At 42.2% G+C, this 14,207-nt stretch overlaps 1 protein-coding gene across 4 annotated transcripts in view; it reads right to left on the minus strand.

Annotated features, from left to right (window-relative positions):
* The window catches only part of LOC148037650 (DNA ligase 4-like), a 105,605-nt gene that overhangs the window by 37,729 nt on the left and 53,669 nt on the right, over window positions 1-14,207 (minus strand). For all 4 annotated transcript variants that reach the window (XM_087676591.1, XM_087676592.1, XM_087676590.1 and 1 more), the window contains 8 exons: window positions 14,093-14,168; window positions 13,864-13,988; window positions 11,145-11,179; window positions 10,968-11,026; window positions 9,989-10,072; window positions 9,789-9,887; window positions 9,663-9,711; window positions 9,458-9,545 (listed from right to left, as the gene is read on the minus strand). In XM_087676591.1, the coding sequence (XP_087532717.1) occupies window positions 9,458-9,545; window positions 9,663-9,711; window positions 9,789-9,887; window positions 9,989-10,072; window positions 10,968-11,026; window positions 11,145-11,179; window positions 13,864-13,988; window positions 14,093-14,168 (615 nt within the window). The remainder of the gene's footprint in view (window positions 1-9,457; window positions 9,546-9,662; window positions 9,712-9,788; window positions 9,888-9,988; window positions 10,073-10,967; window positions 11,027-11,144; window positions 11,180-13,863; window positions 13,989-14,092; window positions 14,169-14,207) is intronic.

Consider the following 14,207-nt stretch of genomic DNA (forward strand, 5'->3'; position numbering starts at 1 on the left):
GCATCCCAAGCCTCTCGCTCAGGACCATCCATAATTGAATGCGAAGAGGTCGCTTGATGTCATGAGGACATGTATTTTTGAAACCTCACTTGAGATGTGTATTAATTTTAATCATGAGCCCGAGACCCGAAGAAATCACGAGATGTCAAAGGCAAAAGTTGCTATAAGTTATGCCGCACACCTACTTGGTGGTATCTGGTGACAATTGTAGGCCTAGGTCATCCATTTGGCCATAAGTGTCAGTTGGTGACACTAGAGAACTAGCGTCTAATGGTACCTAACGCCAATTTGATGGTCAAAGATGGTGCACAGACACTCAAGAATGAAAGTTGCCTAGCCAATTTAATTATTGGCCAATCAGATTATTTTTCAGGACATCGAAATAATTATTAGATTGATTTTAAATATTTAAAGACTAAAAATTAATATTTAATTATAAAAAATGTTGGAAAAACCATTTGGGAAGGCTGTCACTTGTCAAAAATACCCATGCAAGACTGAAAAACGTCGTTAGAGGCTAGAGAGAAGCGTTTCTATAAATTCAGCCTGCAAGGGAGAGGGAGGGGCTGTTGCTAGTCTGATTTGCAGCCATTGGAGGACCTTTTGAGACTGCCAAGGGTAGGAGAAGACCGATCAACAGCAGGAGACAGCATCTACAGGCTGTTGAGATAGGGCAGCAGTTGTAAATGACGGATTTTCTTCAGTTCTTTGCATCTACAAGCTATTGTGGCAGGGCAGCAGCAACATTTGACTGATTTTCAGTCATTCTTCGCGACAAAATACTGAATTCTCTCTCTCTACAACTTTCGCTCTCATCTCCCAGCCATTTCACAGCCTTGGTTTGAAGATTTCAGCATTTGGAACCTTGGAGGCTGAGAAATTTCAGATTTCTCTGTTGTAAACCCTAATATACGGCATAAATTACGATTTAGCAGCAACCTCAAGAATCGTGCCAGAAATTAGGCTAAGAGCTCTCCTTGCAGTGAATTTGCCTCCTTGCGAATCTCAGGAGAGCACCAAATTGAAAAACGCAAGATCTCCTGTCAGGATGCAATCAAATGAGAAAGGAGAAAAAACTGGGTGGTCCTAGTTGGCCTCGAGGAGTTGAGCACATGCCACCAGGAGGCACAAATAACCGTATTACCATGAGAGATGCTAGTCTTTTCAATGAAAAATTTTGCAATGTCCGACCAAGGATGACTCTGTACACATAACAACTGCAAAAGGGCCAACCTCAAGGCTTTGATATGCAAATTGACATCCAACAGGGCTGCTCCCCCCATTTGTTCAGGCGTAGTCACATGCTCTCATGAAATCCAAACCTGACCCAACCGATTCCCCTTTTTTTTCCACAACATAAACCTAATAGGCTGAACAAGTTCCAAAAGGGACTTCCTAGTCCAGGGAAGGAGTGCCAAAAAGAACGATATTATACTGATCATAATACTTGGAGCAACTTTCAGTCTGACATGTAAAGGCCAGCCTTGAGATTTCCAGTACTTGAACCTGTCATGAATCCGAGAGGCCATCCAATCCAATAAGGCCCGGGGTGCTACCTCCACCCCAATAGGATATCCCAAGTGTCTGGTTATATTTCCCTTTGGGATCACAATTCCATGCCAGCCCAAGCCCAAGGCCTGCAGATCAGTCTCCATACAGGAGAGAAGTGTAGATTTCTGCGTATTAATATGAAGACCAGATGCCAAAGCAAAAAGATTCCATGCCACCATTTCCCGATTAACATTAGTAGGATTAGCCTTAAGGAACATAAAAGAATCATGTGCCAAAGATTGACCCACAAGTTGAGTACCACCGAGAAGACTCAACTCTCGCCTTGATCAGCCAACTTGTCAAACAATGAGAGCATCGGGTGAGTGACCAAAGCAAACAGCAAAGGCCTAAGAGGGCAGCCTTGCCTAAGAGATCGAGATAAGGCAATTTCTTCCGTGATCCCTCCATTAAGAGCAATACAAGCTACAGCTCCTTGACCAATAGTGTCAACAAGAGAAACCAGGCGAGGGCCAAATCCCATTGTAGACAATAATTGCCGTAAAAAGGGCCAGCTAACATGATCAAATGCCTTCTCAATATTCAGCTGAAGCATTACTACTTGCTGCCCTAAAGCTTAGCATAGTCACTTCCTACTTGAACATTCAAGATGTTATGCATGATATTCCGACCTTTAATGAAACCATATTGACGTGGATGAACTAGGTGCGGAAAAACTTTTTGCAATCAGTTCGCAATGATTTTGGAGAAGAATTTATATAACGAACCCATAACGGAAATAGGTCTCCATTGTTTCAAAGAGGTAGGGGAGGGAACCTTGGGTAACAACCGAATGACAGCAATCTTGCAATCAAATGGCATGGTACCAGAGTTCCACACTTGCTAGCAGAGGCAAGTCAATAGGTCTTTAAAGCTGTTGCACATTAGCTGAACAGCTCATTAGGAAGCCCATCCGAGCCAGGGCTTTTCTTTCGGGGTAGATGGGATAGCACCTCTTTCACTTCATCTTCTGAAATATCCGCCTCCATTAAGTCCACCCATCCTAGTTTGACCTGGTTGCTTACCAACTCGCAAAATATAGCGGCGAGTAGAGAGGACAGCATCAGAAGAATTCTCTTGCGGACCCAACAAGGACTTATGAAAGTCAACACACATACGAATGATGGAGGCCGGATCCGTCAGCATAACACCCTATTCATCCATGAAGCGAACAATATTTTCCCTAGTATAAAAGTCAACACACATACGAATGATGGAGGCCGGATCCGTCAGCATAACACCCTATTCATCCATGAAGCGAACAATATTTTCCCTAGTATATTTCTGGTGCAAGCAAGCAAAGAATTGATGGGATTGGCAGTTATTATCATATAAAGCTTCTGCTCTGGGCAACAGTTTGTATTTTGCATATTCCTGTTCTTGAAGAGAATGAACCTTGCCTTTCAACCATTGAAAGCATGTGATCAATTCATCATTAGAATCCTCTGATTGACTTAAAGACGAGGAGTGGGCCAATAAAGATTGGGCATTTTGCAATTCAGCTCGTAAAGAGAAAGCCTCTTGAATACCATGCTGACGGGATAATTGTCGAGCATTGTCCCTAAAAACAGCCCATGCATCCCTCCCTCAAGATAGGACCTTCAAGCTAAAGGAAGCGATCAATTGCTTCACATATTCCAAAAACTGATTTTGCTGCATAAAAGATTGATTAAAATGAAGTGGCAACAGAGTAAGAAGAGCCTTAAATACATGAACAGGTCTATGGGTCATTTCCACGACCAAAGGGTAGTGATCCGATAAGACATGCTATCGTTCCACCCACATGTCAATAACTGCAGGAAGAAAGCAATCACTCTGACAAATATATATCTAATCTAGTCTGGCCCCGGTGTTAGGATGTTGGAAAGATCGATAGGTATAACCAGATTGTGATGGATATATCTAGAACCACATGTCCTGCTTCAAAGATCCAGCTGCAAGGGCATCCCAAGCCTGTGCTCAAGACCATCCATAATCGAGTGCAGAGAAGTAGCTTGATCCCCAGATAGACATACATTAAAGTCGCCCATGACAAAACCTTGGCAAGCCATGGAAAGGCAACGCAGGTCATCCCAAAGTTGAAGACGCTCCCTTACCGTGGAAGGAGCATACACACCCACCAAACACAAAACCTCTCTCTCATAAAGTATCTCCAGAATTACAAATCGACCTCGAGGGTCTTGAGAAACCAGCGATGGCTTTGGATTACATCTACAAGGTCTGCCCTTTGCAAACCAGCAAACAAAGCACAAGAAAAAAACTGTTGTTGCTGTGAATGAAAAACATCCTTAGGAGGCACAAGCCTCCCCTGCATATCAAAGCGCAAAGCAGAATTTGAATTTCTTATATCATCCCTGGTCGGAGCACGTGAAGATTGAGGGTTCATGTAAAACCCCCTACCTCTGCGTTGAAAGGTCTGAGTGATAGGGTGTGGTGATGGGTGGGGAGGAGCTGAACGAGAAGCTTGTCTTGCATTACGTCTAACCACCTATATCCAAGAATCTTCCTAAGAAGACACATTCCGGTCAATCGGAAGGGAAGTACGCTCAGGGCCCACTTGAGGAACCTCCTTTTTACCTTCATTATGACCATGTTGGGGAGGCATCTAAGGATCAGCTTGAGGCTGCTGATGTATGTGGGGAGGATGGTGATCTTGCATATCCTTGTCAGAATCTATAGATTGCTGCAAAACCTCCGGATTTTTTTCACATTTCAAAATAAAATAGCCCAATTGGCCGCATCGGAAACAATGTCCTGCAAAAGTAACCCATTTCAACTCATAAACCAAGGTTTGCAGTCCTAGAACCTGAAAACGAATTTTGTTCAAGCAAGGTTTTTCTATGTCCCAAAGCATGCATGCCTTGTTCTAATTGCAGGAAGCCAGCCGAGGCTCTACCGACACGTCACCTAAGGTTCTAAAGACCAAAGGGAGGAGTCTCCAAAGATGCACTGGGAAATCAACCACCTCCACCCAAATAGGGCATGCCTCCCTCAACACCACCTAAAACTCAGCCATGGGCCTCCAAGGGACTATGTGAACCAGCTGCCCATCCAAAAAGAAAGGGATGCGCTGCATGATGAATGACCGCACTTCCAAGGAGCGAAAAAGCACCGCAAAAAACCCCTTGGGACCATCATAAATCTCTTCAACAAGAGGGGCCTGCACATGCCCTGAAGCATCTTCTTGGCACTGTTGAACATTTACAAGCATAGACAACAGCTAGGTACGAATCCTTGTGATCAAGCGAGTCCTTCCTGTAAAAAAAAAGATGGTTGCGCTCTCATGGAAGGTAGCAATCATCTGTAGATTCAATTCCGTTCCCATGACTGCATTTACATGATCCCCTTCCGGAAAAGAGTTAGCTTTACTCTGATTAGCATGAACATAATCAGACATAAGATGATTGGCAGTGGCCAGCATGAACTGAAGAGACCCATCAGCCTGGACCTCTAACTAAGGCAAATTTAGGGGCATAATAGCAGATCTTCAACCCACATCTTTTGACCTTTACCTGTTTCATGCCCTTCAGTCAACTGACCGGAATCCTCCGCCGATGAATCACTGTCTGAATCCGGCAAAAGCTGGTCATTCCCATTCCCTAAATGCTGGTCGAGAAAGGCCACATCGATACCATTTGTCTCCTACAGATTCTGCATCATTGATCTAGATGCTAAGCATGAACTGCTTTGTCTCCCTTATTGCAGGCTTGAAGACCACAAGTCTCTCTTTCTGTGTGTGTGTGTGTGTGTGTGTGTGTGTGTGGAGGCAGTGAGCACTCTGATCTGTGCAGGGACGCAGTCACGTCCTGCCAAATTATGTCTCTCTCTCACTTCTCGACACAGCAGTGTGCAGACTGTGGTGCCCAGGGGCAGTAGGACGCAGGACTGATGTGTAGCGGGGCAATAGGTGCAGAATACCTGGCCGTGACCTGACGCTTGCTGTCATTGTCAAAAACAGGCAAGATTAGGGTTCGCACCGCTTGTGCAGATCAGGAGGAGCATGAACAGGAGGACCACAGGCCAGCAGGGTGGTCGAATCCGATGAGTGTCTGCAACATGGCGTGAAGTAACGGGGCAGGCAACTGACGCAGGTCCATTCCGGCAGGGCATGCGCAGGTCCATGCGACAACAGAGATGTGCAGGCCCAGACGATGGCAGGCGGCAGCAACGACGCACAGTTCCGCAACGGAGATGGAAGCCCTTCAGCTGCCTCTCACTCTCTCTCTCACTCTCTCTCTCTCTCTCTCTCTCTCTCTCTCTCAGCCCCATCATATAGTTTTTCTCAGCATTGTTTCATAGGCCACTTATTTCACTGTTATTTTCACCTTACTGATGAGATGGCATTAGGCATGGATGTACACCGGATTTCTCTCATAGGCCACATTGGCCTTACATAGACGTTAATATCCTTCTTTATTTTCTCTTTCTGTCCCTCAATATAATTGTGTAAACCACTAATACTAGGTCAAGCAACCTTTGTATATCTTCTTTTCTGTCTCACACACACGTACACACATGCGTGCACACACACATGATGATGATGATGAGGAGGAGGCAGCAGCAGCAGGCAGCTTTTATTGGCTCAAGAGACCTTTGTACATCATTCTCTCTCTTAATTATAGAATTAGCCCTTGAGAGAGAGAGAGAGAGATTTGTACTCTGGTTCATATCGTACTTTTGACATTATGTTTTGACATTATCCTTCTTTATTTTCTCTTTGTCTCTCAATATAATTGTGTTAACCACTAATACTAGGTCAAGCAACCTTTGTATATCTTCTTTTCTGTCTCACACACATGTACACACATGCATGCACACACACATGATGATGATGATGATGAGGAGGAGGCAGCAGCAGCAGGCAGCTTTTATTGGCTCAAGAGACCTTTGTACATCATTCTCTCTCTTAATTATAAAATTAGCCCTTAAGAGAGAGAGAGATTTGTACTTTGTATCTTTGTACTCTGGTTCATATCGTACTTTTGACATTATGTTTTGATCATTAATGCAATTACCCCTGGCAAAAAAAACAGGAGAGAGAGAGAGAGAGAGAGAGAGAGAGAGAGAGAGAGAGAGAGAGAGAGAGCTGACGGATGATGGAGAGGAAGAGGCGACAGGTTGAGTGTGAGTGCCATAGAACATGAAGGATCAGGCGACCTGAAACAATGTGATCTGGTATGGGATGGGGCTGCAGGCAGAACTCGTGTGCAGGACAGAGTGCAGCTGAGGGCCACGTGGCACAGAGCTACAAGACGTAAAGAATGCTGGTCTGGTGACACGAACCGGCTGTGTACGTGCAGACTGGAATCAATACGAGGACAGCACCAGCAGGAACGAACATCTGCAGCCCAGGTGGATTGTTTGACTGCCCTCAGTCCAGGCAGTCTGTTGTAAACTGCAGCCCATGTTCACTGCAGACCTGCACGCTCTCTTGCGGATCACAAAAATCAAGAAGTGCACAAGATGGCTGGCCTGAACACAGCCTTCATCAAGCATGTAGTAGAAGCCCTGGGACCGAATTGGGAAGCTGAGGAAGAAGAGGAAATGATTCCCTGCACTGAGTAAATGGCACCTTGCTCTGATAATCAGCCCACAGTTAAGTGCAGCAAGCATGCTGCAGATGAATCAATGGCAAGTGCCAATGGTCCTTTCCCATTGGAGCCTTCAGTGCGCTCTTATGCCCAAGTCATTACTAACCCCGATGAATCTCAAGATTTGGACTGGGAACACTCATTGGAATTCACCAATACTTTGTTGGCGGATGATGTTCAGCATGGTCGCAATGTTTTTCTCAACCCTGATAAGGACAACATTTTGGATGCCTGTGTGGATACCAAGGCAGTGCTGCATTCTTTTTCGGGTTTTTATGAGAAAGGTGTGATTCTCTTTTTCACAAGAAGGATCCCTGTGCTTTCTTGGATCCGTCAATGGCTGGCCTCACTGTTGTAGGAAGAATGTGTGGACGAAATATTTGTGGGACCAAGGGGCTTCTATGAAGTGCTCTTCAAATCATCCATGCAACGTGATGCACTTCTAGCAAGGTTGCCTCTGTTTTTAGTTGTTTGCTGATGCATGTTGTGCCATGAAGGCCGATGGTAGATTTTCCACATCTGCATCACTAGGAATGCCTGATTTGGGTAGAAGTTGAGAGGGCTGCCCTGCAGTGTACTAGTCATGATTAAAAGATGCCATGGCAACTGTTGGTACTATTTTGGTTCCCCCTGCTATGAGGGTAGTCACATGCACATGTTGTGGGATAAATCTCGTAAAAGGCCCAATTGGCTGTGTTTGGATTGTTCAGATATGCATCCACTCCTCTTTCATCTTAAATGGGGCACTTCCATAGGTCATTGCTTTTCTTGCAAGAAATTGGAGCATTTTATGGCTGAATGCCCAGATAAATTGAATGTCAAGTTTGCTCCTAAGGTGGCTGCAAATATGACTGTTGAGGACCCTGGTGAAGAGCCCCTTGTGTAGTGCATTGAATTCTAGATAAAGAGTAAACAACCCATGCAAGTCTCGGATCATTCTGAACCTGGTTGGGTTGATGTTTGTTTGAAAAAAGAAAAAAAGATTGATGTTGGACTACTGACTGCCATGCACACAAGTTCTCAAGACCCATTGCATACATATGTGAGAAGTCTGACAGTATGTTTTCGGAAGGGATTTCCCTTGGTCAGTAGAGGTCAACAAAGGCTAACGTCAACAAGGGGGTTCTATAGCTAATACGTTAGCCTTTGTTGACTGTCTATTTCTTTCTTTCTTTCTCTCTTTCCCTCCCCCCCATGATGAAACTTGACACTTAAGGTGAACTTCAAACCGATGTCATCTAACCATTCTAACGTCTTTTACCACCCTTGTCCTTGTCAGTGCTGCCCATCCCAAGCCTATGGTGGAAAGTTTCCATTATAGCTCTTGAATTCATGCAATCTTCAAACAAAAAAGAAAATGGGAAAGGTATGATGCTTCTTTTCAAAAGAACCTCTTTGATCCTACCAAAGATCCAATCATCAACATGCAAGGATTGTTGAGTGATAGATGGCTACAACATAGCGATACAATCCCAAACATTTTTCAGAATAACTGCAGCAGTAATGCCTTGGATCCTAACAAAGTCCAACCATTGGAATAAAATAATTGTTGAAGGATTGCTTGCCACATCATTAAGATTAAAAATCACACACCTCACAACGAATCACATGCAGATGGTTCTTGGCAGGGGCACCTCAAGAGAACTCAGGTGCAAAGAAACTGTGAGAAAAAAGATTTTGCATCCCTTGATGATGTTGAGGCACTTTTGTTGTGTTCAATGCCCATTTGAGGTGCGTGTGTCACTTATATGAGGCTTCAGCGGAGCATGTAAAGCACTCATCAGAGCGATCTACTGTGGCATTAACTGGTCTTCCTATTCATACACACTGGACAGAGCAGTGGCATACTCCCAAGGCAATCTACACTTGCATAACACTGGTCTAGATATATGCAGGCAATTGTATCTCTTTGTGAGATCTCAGTGAGTTTTGTGCGTTCACGATCATTCAATCTTAATTATTTTTTAAGTTAATCTCTCTCTTCCAATGTCCATCAGCCCCATGCTTAACAAATTCTAGACCAATTAGTTCACACAATTCTTGGCTTCTCTTTCTCTACTAGAATTGTTCTAGCTAATTTTGATCCCAAACATATTAAGCCTCCAAAAGACACAAACATATCTTTAGAGATCTCTTAATTTGTTTTATCTCACACAGTCCCGTGTTTAGTGCATTGTATTAGTGGGAAGACCACTATAAATTCTGAAAAACCAAGAATATTGAAATATTAGCACGTGATTTAATATATTTGCACTTGGAGTAGAAGAAATTGCCACAGAGCTATTAAATTACACTTATTTTGATAATAAATGACTTACCATCTAATTGTAAGGCCTCATTCCAGCATTTGTCATATCTCACTTTGACAATCCTTGGAAATCTGAAACCCCATCCCGCTTTGAAGGTCTAATCATTTTATGCAAGACATAGATTATTAAAAACAACATTATATGCACAAAATAGACTACTTAAAACATTAACCAGTGCAGAAAACCTATCGTTTTCTGTATCTACTGTTGTTACCTGGGATGGATAAATTCGCTTCTCAGAAGAAACTTGAAGCACAACTGACCTACAAACCCGAATTACCATATTATGGGTCAGAAGACATCACAACTTCTTTGATACCTCGAGGTTTTTAAGACTTACTTATCTGGTTTTGAGATCCAAACATCTGGGCACTCATAGCGAGCATTGCTTATCATATAGCCACAAGTAGGAGGTGGGGTCCCTCCTTTCTCATTCTTCCTTTTATATGTTTCCACACACATGTTAAAGGAGAACAGAAAGTTAATTCCATTTGACCTTCTTACCAGCAGAAGCATCCAAGTATATAAAACTTATCTTACACAAGATAAGGAGAAAGCTTGCTTTCCAAGAAAGAGGCTTCTTCCTCGGACAGACCCTTTCCGCATCGGCAGACTGAGATAAACCTAAGGTCCAAAATAAAGATAGTAGTAGTATTCTTTCAACAAAATGAGTAATAGCAAAAGATGTTATGAAATTATGCCTGGTAGATATAAGGAAGGATACTAATGTGCTTTGTGTTGTGGTGAGCTGATTATTAGATGGAGTTATGCGGAATATATATTTTGTAAAAATGCATTTTCATATGTAGGAATTAATTATGTTTGAGTGCTTCATAGCATGGAATTATTATATTTTTGTATGCTTATTAGCACAAGGAAATTGTAAGCATTCATGTGCAATTTATGAACACTATTATTTTATAAGGCCCAAAAGGCTTTATTATTATTATTTTCTTAACCTTAGTTTAGGTGTATTTGATAGGAGCTAGAATTATTGGAGCAAAAGCATGGCGTTCAAGCAAGAAATGCAAAGGCCCAAAAAGGAGATGCTTTTCAATGTTATTTGTTACCACAAAAACTTAATACAATTCATAAATGTGTGCATGGGGGAGGTGCTCACCCATGCATGGGGGGAGATTGTACCCAAATCTTGTGTTGTGCATGCTTTCTTTATTTCTCTATTTTCTTTGTAAATTGTGTTCCCTTGAATTTTAAGTTAATAATTCTTGTATGATGAAGGGCCTCGACAATAGCTGCATGTAGGAGACGCTGACTTTGTGAAACATGTTTCTGGACCTAGCATGTAGTCCAATAGCTAATTTGTGCACTATTAAACAGACCACTATCTTAAATAGCCTCTAAACAAGTTGAAGAACCCTGTCCCACAAATGTACTTGAAATGCAAACCAAGTGTGCAGATGAGAAAACATACACCATCCTGTTGCTAAACCACAGAACCGGCTGCCATTAATAGCAGACAGTTCGGCAATAAACATTTCAAAGCAAAGTACAACCTTACCTAGATGAGTTGATATGGCCAGCCTCCACATCAACAAGAGCAAGCAGGTAAGATGCAATCTGCCATTGTAAGAAAAAAATAAAGAACAACACTTAAGCAATGGCATCAAACCAAAACTTTCACCGATATTAATCCGCAGAGAAACTGCATACTGATATGAAGGGTAACAAATATTACCTTGCCACCACGGGAACCAGTTCCATAATAGCCACCTGCAAGTCCAAAAATATACAGTTTCCAGCAAAGCTGTCCAAACCTCTTCCCATCTTCAAATTTACACTATGTACATGATCTTTCAAAGCTTTAAAGAAGGCAGCTGAGCCTTGAGCAAACACCTTCTATGCTAACAACTTCTGGAAGCATGATGACTTGAGCTAACCCATATTAGTCGCAAATATGAATGTTCTCAGTCTTCTAACAGAGCTCTAAGATTACAAAGGATTCAACATTGGAAGCTTTTCATTCCAAGAAGAAAAACTTCTATTAACAAGTCCCTCAGAACAAATTATCCGGAGCAGAGTACAAGATTAGCCCAACATAAGTAGGTTTTCAACCTAGCTGATAAAGTTTTCAGAATGATCATAACTGATCCTCTGACAATCCAGGTCCAATAGAGCTGCTAGGTTTTCCAGTGCAGCTCTGGTCTGTAAGTAAAAATTGCAAGAACTCTCTCTCTCTGGATCTGGATCCTCAATCACGTACTGATGGGCTGTGTCTCAACAGAAGCCCTATAGCTCACAGAGCTCCAGAGATCAGAGGAAGAGCTCAAGAAATTCCTTCCATCATCATGGATACTAGTCCAAATCCATCTCTAAAAAGTTAGTAGAATCTCTGCATAGTTTTAGAATAACTCAGTACCATTATATGTAATCCTCCACATCTTCTATGTGACTTAGTTGGTATATCTGCTCCTCTGGCCACTGCTCGAATCCATACATGGTTGTCTCCTCCTGAGATTCACAGTGAAATCTTTGTCCTCCCAAGGAGCATGTGCAGCCCAAACTTCTAAGAGATTGGGAGTCTAGAGCTTAGGAGTATTCTTGCTTTGCCCAAATGGTGCAGAGCAACGAACTTGATTCACCTTCTAGGGTCTAAAATCTACAACTAATTGACTCATGAAGTGTGATAATATCCAAACTCATATCTATTGTGCACTTCGATGGCTTGCAACCTCATGAATCAAGCTCTTGATACAATATTAGAGGTGCTGCTGAAATGTACAATGCAAAAATAAACTCGGTGCTCATGGGCTCTCCCTTCCCAAATGGTATTATGTCTAGAGCAGAATAGCCCCTCTTGAACATTGCCTACCCTAAAGATTTAACCTCTATACCTACTCAACTCCTGCTCCATGGTAGACCCACGCCCCTTGGCTAGAGAATGACAAATTATGAAAGTCCTCTAGTTATTGGGCTCTACGAGATCTACTTTCCAAATAGGTAAAGAACTATTTGATGACCAACCATACAAAAAATTTGCATAAGGTCCTCTTAAGCATATGTCACATTGATTAACATGACGATTAAAGGGAAACCTTATTAACGCTTGTGATCGTCCATGTATTACAGAATAAACACACATGGGGATTGGAGGGGCACAACTACATACACACATTTACCGACTCCAGCCATTTAATGTGTGTGAACAGGGGCTAAAACCCTGACAATTTGGCATTCAGCATTAAACTAGGATTATAACAGCTCATGAAACAGATCATACAAGGATAGGACATGAATCAATAAATCAATCTCCAGGCTTTCTCGTATCTGCCCCTAGAAATCAGACCAGGAAGATTAACAATTGGTGTATCACTCATATTTCAGCAAGAATAGTCAATACAACAATGACCACACACATTGATGTCAACGCTGCAAAAACTGATGCCATTGCTCCTAAACCTTGCATAATGACATACATTATTATTTATATTATAGTTTATTGCTATTTTCCAAAACACCATTTCCACAAAATTTCAAATGGTCGGAACTTTGAAACTCCATTTCTTCCAGTTTCCAAAACTCCCATTTCTGAGATGCATGGAAACTATGGTGGCAAATGCACCTAACCTCCTTTTTGTAACTCAACAATATATACGGGTCTCAGTGTCTATCCTTCTTTAGTGAGGTTCACCTCCTTGACACTTGCCAATCCCTTGATAGATTCACTAGATCCGCTCTATTTCTTTATGCCAAGCATCATGATGACACAACCTCCCTTCTTGTGCTTTGTGAATCACTTCACATGATCTTGAGATTTCTTCTCACTTTTCGCATTAGAGTTTGTGTTTTTATGAGTAGTCTTCAATCACCATCTTAAGATTACCTGGACTAGGGAAAATTGGCTTGACTGACCTTCACATGGGTAGGTAAAGAGCAACCAATAGGCTTAACATCCTGCATATGGAGTCTCTCAAACATCTTCTGTATGTACACCTGTTGTGATGGTAAAGAAGCCCCTTAGAGCAATTGCACATGATGCACATACCAAGAATATGTGAGGCCTGACCCATGTCCTTCTTTTTAAAGCTCTTCTTGAGCTGAGTTTTCAAAGCATCCAGCTCACCATGAGCTCTCCTAGCAATCAACATATCATCGATATAAACACAAGTATCTCTCTCTGTTTGTCACACATTGACCGGTTGAGGAATCTCAAGGTCAGTGTCCATGCCACATTCTCATCACTGTTTGCATTTGTTTTGCCCCAGAAGTAACTAACTTAGCCAGTAAAAGTACCCTTCCTCTAATCAACAGAGTCAATTATGTGATATCAGCATTCTCAAAACAAAACTGTTAATGAACAGGAATGGTAAACCAAACTCTTTCTCACAGAAGCTGATTTTAAGTTAATCAACACTGGACAAATACTTGCAAAGAAAAAAGAATATTGAAAGGCATACCAATTATTAGAAGGTCCAGGTCACTGCCTAGAAACACATAATCAGGCTTAATCTTACACCAGCGACCATCACGATTGTCTGGGCACCATTCTGATCCAATATCTTTCAAAACAATCCCCTCATTCCTGGTTCAGTAAACTCTATGATGAACACGATATACAAAAGAGCTGGCACTTAACTTAGGTTTCTAGTGTATACTATGTTGCATAAGGGGCATAATCAGATATACCCCATTTCTACAGTCCTCCAGAAAAAATCTTTCACATCATTCATACAAGCTGGCAAAATTGACCACTCTAAATTTTCTGCAAAAAAGGATGAACTTTTGTTAGAAACAGAATAAG

The sequence above is a fragment of the Lygodium microphyllum genome, chromosome 4 (genome assembly GCF_053477565.2).
Source record: "Lygodium microphyllum isolate KBCC chromosome 4, Lygodium_microphyllum_v1.1.10, whole genome shotgun sequence".
NCBI classification, from domain to species: domain Eukaryota; kingdom Viridiplantae; phylum Streptophyta; class Polypodiopsida; order Schizaeales; family Lygodiaceae; genus Lygodium; species Lygodium microphyllum.